Source organism: Mirounga angustirostris, unplaced genomic scaffold (assembly GCF_029215605.1).
Source record: "Mirounga angustirostris isolate CCGP_5_RB_7025 unplaced genomic scaffold, mMirAng1.0.hap1 SCAF_14, whole genome shotgun sequence".
NCBI classification, from domain to species: Eukaryota; Metazoa; Chordata; class Mammalia; order Carnivora; family Phocidae; genus Mirounga; species Mirounga angustirostris.
The window spans coordinates 52027569-52044081 of record NW_026991722.1 but is presented as its reverse complement, the minus strand read 5'-3'; the positions used below and the strand labels follow the sequence as shown (position 1 = coordinate 52044081).

Genomic DNA, 16513 nt, shown 5'->3' with positions numbered 1-16513 from the left:
AAAATGATGCTTGTGTGGTAAATACTTGGTAACTATTGAATCTGGATGATGAGTTAATGTGGGCTCATTATACTATTATCTCTTTATAGATGTTTGAAGTATTTTATAAGAAAAAATTTGTAATGTAAAATATACTATAATAGATCAGTGGAAGAGAACAGTGGATCCTGAAACAGACCCACATATATATACATGGAGATCTTGGCAAATAGGAGGTGACATTATAAACTGGTGGGGAAAGAATAATTTCAATGAATGATATTGAAACACCTAGTTAACTGCATAAAAATAGGTAAAATAAGATCCCCATCTCAACATACACAAAAAGAAATTCCAAGAGTATTAAAGACGCTGCATATTAACCCAAAATTTTAGAGGAAAACATAGGGGAATAATTTTGAGTAGCGAAAAGGATTTCTGAAAATATGTAAAACATGCAAGCCATAAAGGAAAAAAACTAGAAAATATGAAAAGATGCTTATCTTCACTAGTTATTAGAGAAACTGAAATAACTTATTATTCCCATGAGACTGGCAAAAATTTTAAGTCCTGATAATATAAAGCATAGGCCTCCATATTGGGAAACTGAACCTTACCCACTGCTGAGAAGAATGAAAATCAGTAAAACCATACTGGAAGCGCAATCTGATATACTTCACTAAAACTAAAGATAATCATCTCCCGGGGTGCCTGGGTGGCTCAGTCGTTAAGGGTCTGCCTTCAGCTCAGGTCATGGATCCCAGGGTCCTGGGATAGAGTCCCGCATCAGGCTCCCTGCTCCGCGGGAAGCCTGCTTCTGCCTCTCCCACTCCCCCTGCTTGTATTCCCTCTCTCACTGTGTCTCTCTCTGTCAAATAAATAAATAAAATCTTAAAAGAAAAAAAAAAAGATAATCCTCTCCCATGTAATTCCATCCTACAGAAATGAAGCTATGGATATAATCTGATGGGGAATAAAACTGTACTTGTTTAACAAATAAAAACTTTTTACAGAACTTTATTAGGGTTTTGTGCATTGAGTATTTTTTTAGCTAGTACTACCTTATTTCTACAGTGTCCCAATTGTTAGATCATGTGCTTATGTATCCTGTAAAACAAAATTTGTTCTTACAGTTACTGAAAAAACTATGTGCCAAGTTGAATTTTTAAGACCTACATATATCTGGGGGCACCCGGGTGGCTCAGTCGTTGAAGCATCTGCCTTCGGCTCAGGTCATGATCCCAAGGTCCTGGGATCAAGCCCCGCATCGGGCTCCCCGCTCCATGGGAAGCCTGCTTCTCTCTCTCCCACTCCCCCTGCTTGTGTTCCCTCTCTGTGGGTCTCTCTGTCAAATAAATAAATAAAATCTTTAAAAAAAAACTACATATATCTGAAAAGTATTTATATCTAATTATTCCATACATTCTTCTCCATTAATCAGTTATTACTCAATTAAGATACTAAGCTATCTTTTTTCTTTACTTATAATTCTATATAAAAATTATTTCTTGAATTCATAATTTTTCCAAATATTTAAAAGCTTTGATATTTGACAAATATAAATTAAATTTTTTAATTATTCATTATGCTTTTGTTCAAGATGGCATATCCTTTTCTCTCCATATTTTTAGTCTAAATTCTATCTTATCAGACATAAACTAAAGGCTTTCATGTGTTTGTATTAACCTGGCCTTGACTAGATATACCTCCTCTGTCTTTCCCTATATGAAAGCAGGATAACATTCTATCTGGAAAAAAGTCTTGCTTAGGTTTTTTTCATTTTTATAAGAACATTTTGGTCCCATCTTTTTCTGGGTTAATTGGTAATGAAGACAGAAGTACCTTTAATGGGTAATAAAATATTACCTGCCCTCCGTCTCTTCAGGTCAGCTTCAAACTACCTGCTGCCCAACTTCTCTCAAAAGCTAATTTTAAGAAATATCTATAAAGGGCTATCTAAATTGTAGTCCATAAAATCTTCAAATATTTTAAAGTTCATCCATGGATTAAGTCAGAAACTATATACTTCAATGCACTGCTCTGAAACTCTGCAAACTAGCCTTTAATGATTTGTCCTTTGACATTATATCCAATGGTTTTGTCCCTGAATCACTCACAGACCAGGAACACCCATATTGCACTTGAGTGAGAAATCTCTAAAAAAAAATTTGAGTGGTTAAAGCAGCTTGCAATACCCGAAATAATACATATATCCTACCTTGCGTTAAAGGAAATAAGCAGCAGACTTTCCTATCTTTAGGTATGTTGTCCATTTTACCAGGATTTGTAAGGAATCTAGGGAGAAATTTTTCTCAAGTCAAAGCTTTGCTTCACTAGCACTTGGAATGTTTTTATTTTATAGACACTGTAGTTTTTCTATAAATTATCTGTCCTTTTGTTTTGACCTCTAAGAAACTCAAAGCTGATTTCATGGCTCAGCAATGGTGTAAGATATTCGTAAGACATTATCAAAGTTTATTAACTCTCCTCAGGTTACTATTTTATTCCTTCCTATATCTACTTTTATGTTTCTTCCTTGTCCTGAATTTTTTTTTAAGATTTTATTTTTAAGTAATCTCTGCAACCAACATGGGGCTCAAGCCCACAACCCCAAGATCAAGAGTCACATGCACTACAAATTGAGCCAGCGAGGCACCCCTTATCTTCTGGAATTTTTAATATATGTACCCTATGTACAAGTTTTTTTTTTAAAGGAAGAGAGTGTTTCATGTAACTAAACAGCTATAAACCAACTATTAGGTAAGGCTCCTGCCCTCAAAGACCATACAGATTTTTTTTTTTTAAAGTACAATGGCGTAAGTGCCATGGTAGGGTCACAAGGTATAGTGAAACCATACAAAGGAAAAAGTAGGCATTTTCTCAATATGGAGATGGAGAGAAAGGTTTGCATACTTCCCTTAATGTCTGGATATATCTTAAGAACTAGCCAAATGAATCATCCTCTAATCTTTGATTCTACAAGGCCACAACGGTTCAGGTGAGTCAATAGCTGCTTATCACAGGTCTAAGGGATTCTTCCAGATCTGTTCTTTCCTTTTTTTTTTTTTTTTTTAAACTCTTTCTTCTTCCTTCCTCTTGATTGCTCCCTTTTTCCACAAGGTGAGCTTTCCCCAAATAACAGTTTAGGATCCATTATACTTTCTAGCACTACTGACACTTATTGGTTTAAGTTCTAATGAAAAGCTTCAATTTAGTGCACTATTTTACCTCCCCCCACCACACACACACACAAAGAAGATGAAGGCTTTAGTAAATAGTGTGGACACTGTGGAGGTTTTAATAAAAATAACAAGCTTCAGAATCAATCAGACCTAGATTCTAATTCCAGTTTCACTGTTTAGTATCTGTATAACCTTGGACTTAATTCAGTAATTTAATTCAGTTGTTCATGTAGGTAATGGAAACAAGGTTATGGGATTGGGTTATACAACCTAATGATGCTTTAAAAAATAAATCCTCTGAAAAAAGTTAGCCTTCCATTTTTTTTTTTTTTACTAGTTCTTCACTCTCACTTCTAATCAAATTTAACCTTTGAATCTTCCAGCAGGAAGAAGTGGGAAGAAGGAAGAAAGAACTAGTCAAAAGAAATATTTTCCTTGGTTTTCAAATTAATATATTGAAGGAATGGGGCACCTGGGTGGCTCAGTCAGTTAAGTGTCTGCCTTCAGCTCAGGTTGTGTTCTGGGGGTCCTGGGATAGAAGCCACCTCAAGCTCCCTGCTCAGTGGGGAGCCTGCTTCTCCTTCTCCATCTCCCCCAGGCTCATGCACGCACTCTTGCTCTCTCAAATAAATAAATAAAATCTTTAAAAAATATATATTGAAAGAATGCATTAAATATATATGTTCCCTATTACAATTTAATTTGAGGCAAAGTGGTATAGCAGAAAGAATATGGGTTTGGGGTTTGAATCCTAATTTGAGACTGTACTATCTGTTTGACTTAAGTGAGTCACCCATCTTCAAAAGTGTGTTTCCACTTCTGTAATAATACTTCCCCTATCTAACAGTTAGTGAGACTTCTCACAGAGAGAATTTATTTCTAGATGGAGGGTAAATTAGTACAACCTTTTTGAAAACCACACTGAAAATACCTATCAAGAGCTTTAAAAAATAATCCTGACCTTGGCGAAATTTCACTTCCAAGAGCTTAAACTAAAGGAAAAATAAAAGACATAAAAGACTACTATTCAAAGATGTTTATCATGGCATTACTTAAAATTGAAAGTAATGTAAATGTCAATAAAAAGAAGGGATTTGGTTATGTAAACAGTGGTACTAAACAAACCATTTCAAACTTTGATTATGAAGACTTGCATTAAAATAGAAAAATACTAACAATATTAGGTGAAAAAATAGCTATAAAAAAATTGGGGTAGGGGCGCCTGGGTGGCTCAGTCGTTAAGTGTCTGCCTTCGGCTCAGGTCATGATCCCAGGGTCCTGGGATCGAGCCCCGCATCGGGCTCCCTGCTCCGCGGGAAGCCTGCTTCTCCCTCTCCCATTCCCCCTGCTTGTATTCCCTCTTTCGCTGTCTCTCTCTGTCAAATAAATAAATAAAATCTTTAAAAAAAAAAAAAATTGGGGTAAGGATACAAAGAAATAACCCCAAGTGCTACCAGCAGTTATAAATTTTACAGTGAAGAAAAGGTTTACTTTTTTCCCCTCCAGTTCCATATTTTAATTTGCTGATCTTTTTAACAATAAAAATAATAAACATAAAGGGTTTCCCTTTTTTCTGGTATGGTTTTGAATAGAAAACACTCATCAAAAAAAGATGAGCACTCATTCATTCAGTTTTCATATATACATAGGAATCTGCTATATCCAGGCATAGAATGAATTCACTCTTTATACATTTTTCGCTTCACTCATTCATTCATTGTAATTTCGACATTTACCATGTGCCAGGCACAGTTCTAGACAGTGGGAATACAGTTGTGAACAAACCCAAGGTCCTTGCTCCCAAGTCCCCTTTATTCTATGGGTCTTGATTTCAATTATTTCAGCAACTACAGAGCTATGTGTCTAGAACGGTACTAAATCATCAGTCTAATCAATTTAAAACAATGCTTCACACAAAGTTCTCCTTCCTTGGAAGCTAAGTGTTCTTTGTAGCTTAAAATGAACTCCATGTGGTTAACGCTGCACAGGACTGTGTCCCTTCTTTAAAGCTCAGGCACCACCTCCACCTCCTACTTATAAAATTCTTCACAGCTTTTCCTACGTAGTTATTAATTTTTATTTTTTATTTTTTTAAGTGTTTTATTTATTTATTCATGAGCGTCAGAGAGAGAGAGAGAGGCAGAGGGAGAAGCAGGCTCCCCGCCTAGCAGGGGGCCCGATGCGGGACTCGATCCCAGGACCCTGGGATCATGACCTGAGCCGAAGGCAGACGCTTAACCATCTGAGCCACCCAGGCGCCCCTGTAGTTATTAATTTTTAAGGCAAACTAATACAGTGGAGATATATATCACAAATATATATATATTCACACATACATGTCTCTCACACATATATATACACACACACTCAGGCATACACACCCTTCTTTGGTGTTCCACAGCTACCCACAGACACCTTTCAAGTTAGTTCTAAAACTCTCAAGGGCTAGGGTTCAGAAAACCAGAAGGGCAGCTTCCACCTGCGAAGCTAACTGGGACAAGTGTTTTCACTACGGAAGGACCCCGCCAAGGGCGGGCCCATAAACCTTGACAGGACGGCCCGGGAAATTATGGTATCATTTAACGAACCTGAGGTCAATCGACTCCAGGAATTTCAGACCTCTGAACCATCGCAACACTCCTAACAGAGCCATCGGATTCTAACTCTGCGCTCGTATTTTTTAAAAAGTTCCACACGAAGAGACACAAGTGGCTTTCCCTACTGGAAGATGAATTTAGAGTACTAAGGCCTTAGAGTACTAAGGTCGCCACGGGCCAATTAAGCCCGAGGTATGAAATCCTGGCCAGCGAGAACCACCCCCACCCCGACCCCGTAAAAGGGCAGGGGGAGGCCCACGGAGATGCTGGCTCCGCGCTCCCAGGCCGAGGCTGGGACCGGCCCAAAGCTTCCAGCCGCCGGGCCACAGGCATGGCGGGCACCCGGGAGAGAGAAGCCAAGGCCGCAGAACTAGGGCCAGGTGACAGGTTTATTGCCCCTGGTGAGCAACCTGAGTGTCTCCTCACCCTCCCAACCCAAACTCTACCCGCGCATCCCTCCTTTGCCCCTTCGCGTACCTGACACACAGAGGCGCGGAACCTTGCGTAGTCCGAGCGCTCCTCGACCTGCAGCACCCGGTCCCCGAGCTCGGACTCCTTCTCGCGCCGGTCAAACAAGTACACCGTCCTGCAGCCGTCGCCTCCGCCGTCCTCTCCGGTCCCCACCGAGGGCCCGCCGCCGCCCGCCGCTGCCATATTGGGGGAAAAGAGAAAAAACAGCAGCGCCGGCGTCTACCGCGGCCGCGCTCAGGGCCGAGGCGCGGACTCCGCGCGGCCCTCCTCAGCTCCAGCCCCCGGGGCGGTGCGAGGCCTCTAGCCCGGAGCGCTGCAGCTCCTCCCTCAGCGGCGGAGGCGGCGGCCGAGCAGCGGCAGGCGCGAGGATCACCCGGGAACCGATTCAAACGAGCTCCTGCTCGTGCACACGTCACTTCCGCGGCCCGTCGCTCCCGGGGAGAAGGGGGCGCGCAGCGCGCTCTTCGTAGGGCTCGGACCCGCGCCCGCCCCTTCCCACGAAAACTTCGCAGCTGGACCCCGGACCAGGGCCGCCGCCCCGGACTGTGGCGCAGAAGGAAGAAGGGCCGTCCGCCGCGCAGAGGAGGCGGGGCGAATCCGGCAGGCCGCGCGGGCGGGGCTTCAGCGCCCGCCGCCCAGGGCCCGCCCCTCTCGCCCTCGAGAAGTTGCGAGGGAAGCGCGGTTCCTTGCGGGCGCCTGCGCTCTTGAGGGGAGACCCAAAGCCTAGGAAGGAGAGCTAGTGCCAAGCCCCGCGGCGGGGCGTCTTCGGAGCGGTTGTTTTGTGCTGGCGGATAGGGTCCTGGTACCTTCCAGCCTCAACGTGACCCCCGACCGAATCCTGGCCTCGAGCTCCTGGCGCCGCGGTGGTGGTGCCCCGGCCAGGGATGCTGCCCCGCGCCCGGTCGCGGGAATGCGGCGGCGGGAAGCTTCAGGCCGGCGGGCCTCGCTGGGTGGGATTTCCTCCGTAGCGAGCACGTGTGTCCCCACGCGGAGAAAATAGACGCCTGGACACCCTGGGCCGCCTCTTCCACCTCCTTTGCTAGTGGTTTTATGTGGGCTCCAATGTGGGCCACTGAGACAAAGCTTGTCCCTGAGAACGTCCGAACCGAGATGCTGTGACGTCACTGTGGCCTCCCTCGGGGGGCCTCCGAGGGTCCTGAAGTGGCTCCGTGTCTAAACCTTCTCACTGCATTGACCTTACCTCCACAGCTGTTGTCATGTTGATAAAAATTGTGAATTAGAACACCTACGCCAAAGGATTAAGTTAGATGATTTTAGCAAAATACTTAACATACAGTACTCGTTGGGTAAAAGCCTTTATTGCGTTTCATTAAATATCCTTACCATGGGCGCGTAGTGCCCTAACTCAACAAATAAAACTGTCATTGTTGGGAGGACTCGTTTAGTCATTTACTTTCCATTTCTTTTTTTTTTTTTCTTTTTAAGATTTTACTTATTTGACAGAGACACCAGGAGAGAGGGAACACAAGCAGGGGGAGTGGGAGAGGGAGAAGCAGGCTTCCTGCAGAGCAAGGAGCCCCATGCGGGGCTGGATCCCAGGACCCTGGGATCATGACCTGAGCAGAAGGCAGACGCTTAACGGCTGAGCCACCCAGTGCCCCCATTTCTTAAAAATATCTAGTGAATATTTTGTACTTGAGAGTGACATGTAAATTCGCTAAGCCCAAGGTAGCAGACTGAGGGATTTTTCGATTCTCCAATGGGTAATTATTTAGTATATTTTCTGTTTTACTAGTTTTGAAAAGACCTTCATGATTAGTTATATAGATAGATTCTTATCACTGGTGTATGTTAGAAACTTAGATTTGCTTGTCCATATAAAGATGTTCCAGAATCCTGGGGGAGGGGAGTGGCTAGACATGTATGCTATTTAAGGTAGAACACAGTAGGAACAAGAGTGTGAAGGCATGTATGTCTGCAGAACGTAATTAGGGCTGGAAGTGGGGAAAATGGAGCAGTGGATGGTGAAGAATAAAATTGGCAAGAGGCAAGTTGTGGCCAAATGCTGTTCATGTAACTGAAGGGAGAAGTAGGGAAAGACAGACCAAAGTAACCTCCAGTTCTTATGGGATTGCTTTGATGTCTCATGTTTTACCTCTCAAATTCATGTGGGACCTTTTCCTTCTATCCCATTATGTAATAGTCTTTGATTTAAATGGCTCAAGAAAAAAAACAAATTGGGTAAAATTCTTAGTTAATGGGTAAAATGAATTGCCTTACTATTTCATCAAATTGAGACTAGGTCCAGTTCATCATCAGGGCAATTTCTCATTTCTCTGTACAGCAATTCCAAATTGCACATATAGGTGGATACAAACAAACTTTTCATATCTTTAGAAGAGATTTCAAGATAATTGCCAAGAGGAGAGAGAGAAAACTGCCAGAGAAGTATACCACAATATTATGGGCAACCATTGGTGGAAGCATTAATAGTATCTTCTTAGAGGTCAAGTCTGAATCAGTCTTATGCGCCAGTGTGGCGATCTGAACAGCCTCAGAACCATTTTCCATTCACTTGTTCTCAGAGCAAAACTCTTCAGATAGCTTTATCAAGAAAGAAAGATGAGGGACGCCTGGGTGGCTCAGTCAGTTGGGCATCTGCCTTCGGCTTGGATCATGATCCCAGGGTCCTGGGATCAGCCCTGCATCGGGCTCCCTGCTCCGCAGGGGACCTACTTCTCCCTCTCCCTCTGCCTGCCGCTCTGCCTACTTGTGCTTAATCTCTCTCTCTGTCAAATAAATAAATAAAATCTTTAAAAAACAAAAAAAATATGAGTTTGTTCTTTATTCAATTTGAAAAAAGTTTGATGGGCTGCCTGGGTGGCTTGGTTGTTAAGCATCTGCCTTCTGCTCAGGTCATGATCCCAGGGTTCTGGGATCGAGCCCCACGTTGGGCTCCCTGCTCAGCGGGAAGTCTGCTTTGCCCTCTCCCACTCCCCCTGCTTGTGTTCCTGCTCTCGCTCTCTCTCTCTCTCTCTCTGTCAAATAAACAAAGAAAATCTTAAAAAAAAAAAAAAAAAAAGTAAGGGCGCCTGGGTGGCTCAGTTGGTTGGGCGACTGCCTTCTGCTCAGGTCATGATCCTGGAGTCCCGGGATCGAGTCCCGCGTCGGGCTCCCTGCTCAGCAGGGAGTCTGCTTCTCCCTCTGACCTGCCCCCCTCTCCTGCTCTCCCTCTCTCTCATTCTCTCTCTCAAATAAATAAATAAAATCTTTAAAAAAATAAAAAAATAAGAAGTTTGAAATAACCCAGTACCACAACTAGTACTCTTCAACTAACTCGATTTTTATTTTCATTAGCCATCTTAAAATATAGAGTATAAGTGTCCCTGTATCAGTTACCTATTGCTGCATAACAACCTACCCCAAAAACTAAGTGGCCTCTTGCACAGCTCTCCATGGTCCTCCTCCTGGGGTGTGGGCCCCATAATCTGAAATGCCACAAACCCAGACTAGACCTCCTGGAGGCAGTGAGTAATATAATTCTTCAACTCCACAATTAAAAATGGCCTCCAAAAAAGCTACATTGCAAAAAAATGGGAAAGAAACAGATGGAAGGAGTAAGAGTTGAAGAGCCTGAAGCTTTGCTGGTGGAAAAAGCACTGTACCAATGTGTAGAGAACGGGAAGGTGAAGTACTTTCTTAAATGGAAGAGATTTACAAATTCTGACAATACTTGAAAACCTGAAGAAAATTTAGATCATCCAGAGTTAATCAAACTATTTCTTAATTCTGAAAAAGTAGTTAAAGAAAAAGATAGGACAAAAAGAAAATATTTATCTGACAGTGAATCTGATGACAGCAAATCAAAGAAGAAAAGAGATGCTGCTGACAAAACAAGACACTTTGCCAGTGGTCTTTGTCCTGAACAAATAGTGTCACAGCAGTGGAGAGTTAATCTTTCTCATGAAACAGAGATGCAGATGAGACAGACATGGTGCTGGCAAAAGAGGCAAACGTGAAGTGTCCTCAAATTGTAACTGCTTTTTATAAAGAGAGAGAAACTTTGCATTCTTGTCCGGAAGATGCTCAATAATCATTCATATTCATATATATATGTATGGGTCTTGGTTCTATGACGCATTCATGTGAATAACTATATTCTAATGAAAATCAAATTTAATCTGTTTATTTTGAATAGTATCAAAGGAATTGTTGGGTTGTTTTTGTTTCTTGCATCAATAGCACTGGTTACTTTGGACAAATAAAAGCTTACTGTAGTTGCTTCATTTATCAGAAAAGAACATATGATACCATGGTAGATTATTCTCTCTCTCTCATTAAAGAGCAGTTTTTCTAAATGTTAGAAAAAATTTCCATAGTCATAACTCAATCAGAACTTATGTTTAACCAATAATGGCTAAGGACCATTCTGGGTTTTTGTTTGTTTATTTATACAAGTGTAAATGGTTGTTGTTGGGTTTTTGTTTTTGTCTTTTTTACATTCACCAAAACGAAAATGTCATTTCACAATCATGGGTAAGTCCATATTGTTTCTGGGATGCCATCTTTCTGAGAAAAGCAAGAAATAGATTACCTCAAGGGAAATGGAAAATTTTCCTGAAGCCATAAAACTTCAAGCAAGTAGATGATTCTACAATTAATTGGACAATTTAAATAAAAACTATTTTAATTGGAGAATTTAAAGTAGACTTATCACAATTCCTATCTATATCTATAATTATATTAGTGCAACAGTTTATTTGCAAAACTTCCTGAAGAAAAAATTTTACCACTCCCAACAACCTTCCCACTCAGAGGAGAAGACTAAACAAATGATGTGTTTTAATAAGCCAAACAAGACTTGGTTAAATGGGCATTCAAAGTTCCCCCTAGAGAACCATTCCTTTACGAAAGGTTGAAATCCTTGTGCTATACTGACTAAAAGATCAGGATTTGTGGAAACCAATCTGATGATTAGAAATGTTGCTGTTTTGGACCTGCCAGCATAAATGAGCAAACAAACTTTTGTAATTTAAACTATTGATTTGTGTGTTTTTTCTTTACCCAACCCATTCCTTACATGCAGCCTCATTCTTTTCAATGTTTGTGATACTGGTTCAGCAGAAGTCTGGAGAAACGGTAACTTTATAGTAATCAGAATGTTATCCAACTGTGTATTGATTGCTTACTTCGTTGTAAATATTGGTGACCAGTGGTCAGTAGATGGTTTTCCATTTTAAAAAACTTACTGGCTTCAAACAGAAGCCATGTGTTTGCTCATGATTCTGAAATTTGGGCTGAGCTTCACTGGGCAGTTCTGCTGGCCTCACCTGAGATCACATACACAGCAGCAGTCCCCTGCCAGCTTGCATGGGGCTGAATGGTCCATGACGGTCTCATTCACATAGCTGGCAGCTGAGGCTATCGAGAACTGAAGCTCCGTTCTCCCCTGTTAGGCGTCTCTAATAGGATAGCTTGGTTTTCTCACTTGGCTGTCACAGAATCTCGAAAGAAAAGGTTCTAATGTGCAAGTGCCTACCAAAGCTCCACTTGCATTACGTTTGCTGGTGTCATTGGTCAAAGCTAGTCACATAGCCAAACTCCTGAGTAGCCCCCCGCAATAGAGGGATGCTTGTGGAAATCCCTGCTGATTTGGTGGTTGGTGCTGTTATCTGTGTACTGTGATGAGACCAGTTTGGTAATATATTATAGATCAAGGATAGTTGCCAGAAAGAAGGGAGGGGGGCTGGAAATACAGGCTTGTTAGGATTTGTGGATGAAGATAAATTCTCCTCAAATAAAAATACCTAGAAAATAAAGAGCAAGGGGGATGTGGGGATGGGGTAACTGGGTGATGGACATTAAGAAGGGCACATGATGTATTGAGCACTGGGTGTTATATAAGACTGATGAATCACTGACCTCTACCTCGGAAACTAATAATACACTATATGTTAATTGAATTTAAATTTTTAAAAAAAGAAGGAAAATAAAGAGCAAGGAAAGTGAGTTTTTGATACTCCTATCTTCTAAAAAAAATTTTTTTAGAGAGAGAGAGCACTCGTGAGTGCAGGGCGGTGGTGGGAGGGGCAGAGGGAGAGGGAGAGAATCTTAAGCAGGCTCCACACCCAGCTTGGAGCCTGATGTGGGGCTCGATCTCATGATCCTGAGATCATGACCTGAGCCAAAATCAAGAGTTGGATGCTTAACCAACTGAGTCACCTAGGCGCCCCTCAAAAATAAACTTTTTTTTAAGTACAATTCTTTCAGGAAAGGTAAGGACAATGTTAGTGATCTGAGTTCAGACTTTGCTAGCTAAAGACGTTGTAATAATACAGTTTATGACTCTAAGCCCCAATCTACCAGACTGGTAGAAAACATCTTGGGTTTCCTTCTGTTGCCAGTTTTAACAAGTTCCAAGTTCTGAGTAGTGGGGAGAGAAGCTCATCCTTGTCAACATGGCCTCTTTAGATCTGGTGGCTTCCTGTTGCTTTTGTGCCACCTGGGACATGGGAATCACTTACAAGGCTTCTCTTGATCCCATCTGCTCAGATGCACTATATAGCTACTTAGGAGAGTTGGGAGTACCATCTCTTCTTACCAGCCCAGAGGGAATCTCTTTTTTTATTTTAATCCATCTTTCTTCAAGCTACTCTATCAATGCCTAAGTCTTTCATTCATTTTTATCCCCTCTCCAAAACACTTTGCATTCTTCTAAGAGCTTAGGTTTTTGGGGCACCTGTCAGTCAGTTAAGCGTCTGCCTCGGGCTCAGGTCATGTGGCCAGGGTCCTGGGATCGAGCCCCGCATTGGGCTCCCTGCTTAGCGGGAGGCCTGCTTCTCCCTTTCCGACTCCCCCTGCTTGCGTTCCCTCTCTTGCTGTGTCTCCCCCTGTCAAATAAATAAATAAAATCTTAAAAAAAAAAAAAAGAGCTTAGGTTTTTAGGGGAAGAAGAGTTCCCAGGAGGAAAGTGTCTTTTCTACTCTGTACCTTGTTTCAGTGATCTATTGCTGTATAACCAATTACCTTAAAACCTAGTGGCTTAAAACAATAATCTTTTCCTTTATTTGTTCATGATTCGGCAATTTTGGCAGGGCTTGGTGGAACCAGATTTCTCTGCTCCTGGTGCTATCAGCTTGGGCAGTTCTTAGAGGAGTCACTTGCAGGATGCCTTACTCATGTAGCTGGTAAGTTGGTGCTGGCTGTTGTCTGAGAGCTCCGCTGGGGTTGTTGGCCAGGGCCCTCAGATCTCTTCAACCCTTCCCCTTGGCTTGGTTGGGATTCTCACAATGGTGGGCTCAGGGTAGTCAGACTAGCGGCTGACTCCCCCTAGAGCACAAACGTGGAAGCTTGCAGAACTTCTTAAGGTTTAGGACTGGAACAGCGTTACTTCTGCCACACTCTGTAGGTTAAAGCAGGTCGGAGGGCCATCCTAAATTAAAGGGAAAGGACTATACCACAGGCAAGAATATGGGAGAAATGGATCTTTGGGCGCCACCAAAGTAATAGTCTGTGCCAAAGTTCTCCTGGGGCAAGAAAGCACACAGCCTGCTATTTTTTGGATGGGGATAGGGAGTTGGTGGAGTTGGTTAAGGGAAAATCAAAGAAGGAAAAAACATGTTAAAATATGTTAATATCTCAGAATATATCTCTAGCCATATCAGTCTTTGCCAACTTTCTCCTGATACATTAGCTTTAATTTCCATGTCACATAAAGAACTAACCTTGAATGAAACACCTTAAAGTTTTTAAATTTACTGTTTGATTGTGTTTTGGTAATAAAACACTGATTATTTTTTCCTTCAAGACATCCATGTTGTTGACCAGGACCACAGGGTGGGCTCTGCTGGTGTGAGGACACCGTGGCTGGAGAGGTTTTAAGACTGGGAGAATTTATCCAGCAGAAAAAGATATGTCTCTGAAGAAGCAAAGAAAGGCCCCAGGCATTGCACTGCAGCATTTTAGAAACCCAGGATTCATGTTTGAAGCTGAATGAACCTTCTCAGACCCTGCCCAGAGGAGAAGAGTATCAGGATAAGTTAGCAGCTGAAGAAAACCAGTAGTGAAGGAGAAAGGTACAAGAAGACAAGCAGCCTTGGGAGGGCTCCAGTGAATGAGGACTCAGATTTGGAAAGACTCATTCATTCATTCATTCATTCTGTCCTCAAGGATTTATCACTGCTCCTTCCATCATGTTTAGGGAGGAAACAGACATGTTTTGCATATCCTCAGTACAGTTATGGGCTTTACATAAACTATCTTATTTAATCGTCACACCAACCTTTACCTTAATCATTTTATAGATTAAGAACCTGGAACTCAAAAGATGTTAGTAAATATGCCCAAAACTCATACCCGGACTGGTGCAAAAGCTCTGCTGCTTGTTCTTTACCCGGGGAGATAGGGGAGCTATGTCACCAGTAGGAAATTCCCCATCTCTATCAGCAGTATCAGTCAGCTTTTGTTGCTGTAACAAACATTCCAAAACTATCAATGATTTTTTGGGGGACAACACTTTCTTTATTGATGTGTAATTAACATACAGTGAGTGTTATATTAGTTTCAGATGTACAATATAATAATTCTACAGTTCTATACATTTGTCAGTGCTCCTCAGATAAGTGTACTCTTAATCCCCTTCACCTGTTTCTTCCATCTCCGCACCCACCTGTTGCAACAGGCAGTTTGTTCTCTGTATTTGAGTTTGGTTTTTCTTTGTCTCTTTTTTCTTTATTTGTTTTGTTTCTTTATATTCCACATATGAGTGAAATCATATGGTATTTGTCTTTCTCGGTCTGACTCATTTCACTTAGCATTAAATTCTCTAGGTCCATCCATGTTGTTCCAAATGGCAAGATTTCATTTTTTTATGGCTGAATAATATGCCATTGTGTGTGTGTGTGTATGTACATACAGGCATACATACCACATCTTTATTCATCTATCAATGGACACTTAGGTTACAGAACTCAGCTCACAGAACTCAGGAAAACGTTTACTTACCAGATTACAGGTTTATCATAAAAGAATATAATTCAGGAAGAGTTGGATGGAAGAGAGGTCTAGTGCAAGGTATAGGGGAAGGGACATGGAGCTTCCATGCTCTCTCTGGGCTCTCCACTATTCCAGAAGCTCTGCATGTTCACCAACCCAGAAGCTCTCCAAACCCTATCCCTTTGGGGTTTTGTGGAGGCTTCATTACATAGGCATGATTGATTAAATTACTGGCCATTGGTGACCGATTCAACCTCTAGCTCCTCTCCCTTCCTAGGAGGTGGGCTGAAGTGGGTGGGACTGGAAGTTCCTCCCCTCCTGGTTGTTTCCACTGGCAATGAACTCCCATTCTTAAGGGCTTTCTAAAAATCTAAAAATCCGACCCCCCCAAAAAAATTTAAAAAAATAAAAATCTAAAAATCTCCTCATTAACTCGATGTAGTTGAAAAGGGATTGTTAAGAATAACAAGACACCTTTATCACTCTTATCACTTAAGAAATTCCAAGGATTTTAAGGCTATGTGTCAGGAACAGCAAGACCAAATATACATTTCATATTATAAGTCACAGTTATCACATACACATTTATATATTCTTCCGCAACTATTATTTTTGCTCAAATGTTTGTGAGATTCATTCATGTTGATGCATGTAGCTGTAGTTCAATCTTTTTTTACTGCTATATGGTATTTCTTGATATAAATATACTCCTATATTATTCTATCAATGGACATTTAATTATTTATTTATTATTAGTAGTAGTACTAATTTTTGGTGTTGGAGACCCATTTAATGTGGACACTCAAGGCCTGGGCAGAGTGGGGAGTGCCCAGGAATTGGGCAGGCAGGCAAGGTGGGTGGGTTGCGTGCCCAGACCTGACCCCATGAGAGGATGCCAGGTGGTGGGGGCTGACCCAGGCACACCAAGGGGAGTACCGGAAGGGGGGCTCAGGCAGGCAAACCAACCAGCATACCTGTAGGTCAGCCCTTGAGAAGGTATCTAAGCTAGGTGATGCGTGCCCAGGCCAGAGCCTAGCCCTGAGAGGAAGGTTTGGGTCTGCTTGGGGGCTCCCACAGCCTAGTGGCTAGCATCACTAGCAGCCTCACCCAGCTGCTGCTGACACTCAAGACCTGTCTCCAGTTGGATTCAAGCAGCTCCTGGAGGAGGGTGTGTAGGTGGTCATTCTTCTCCTCTAGGTAGTCCAGACAGGAGCTGATCTGGTCCAACATGGAGCCGATGGTAGTATGCTCTGCTTCCCTGGAGCTGTCATCACCACCTTCCATTCCCTCCTCCACAGGCATGCCCAGGTCCCCATTGGGGCCTGACAT

At 42.3% G+C, this 16513-nt stretch overlaps 1 protein-coding gene and 2 pseudogenes across 1 annotated transcript in view; 1 reads left to right on the top strand and 2 right to left on the bottom strand.

Moving 5' to 3' along the window:
* SMCHD1 (structural maintenance of chromosomes flexible hinge domain containing 1) overlaps positions 1 to 6800 on the bottom strand; it is a 139266-nt gene extending 132466 nt beyond the window's left edge. Inside the window, exon 1 of the mRNA XM_064577866.1 lies at positions 6236 to 6800. Coding sequence (XP_064433936.1) covers positions 6236 to 6412 — 177 coding nt within the window. The 5' untranslated portion in view covers positions 6413 to 6800. The remainder of the gene's footprint in view (positions 1 to 6235) is intronic.
* Positions 6801 to 9752: 2952 nt separating this feature from the next.
* On the top strand, positions 9753 to 10283 carry LOC123852368 (chromobox protein homolog 3-like; annotated as a pseudogene).
* Positions 10284 to 16262: 5979 nt separating this feature from the next.
* On the bottom strand, positions 16263 to 16513 carry LOC123853269 (bublin coiled-coil protein-like; annotated as a pseudogene).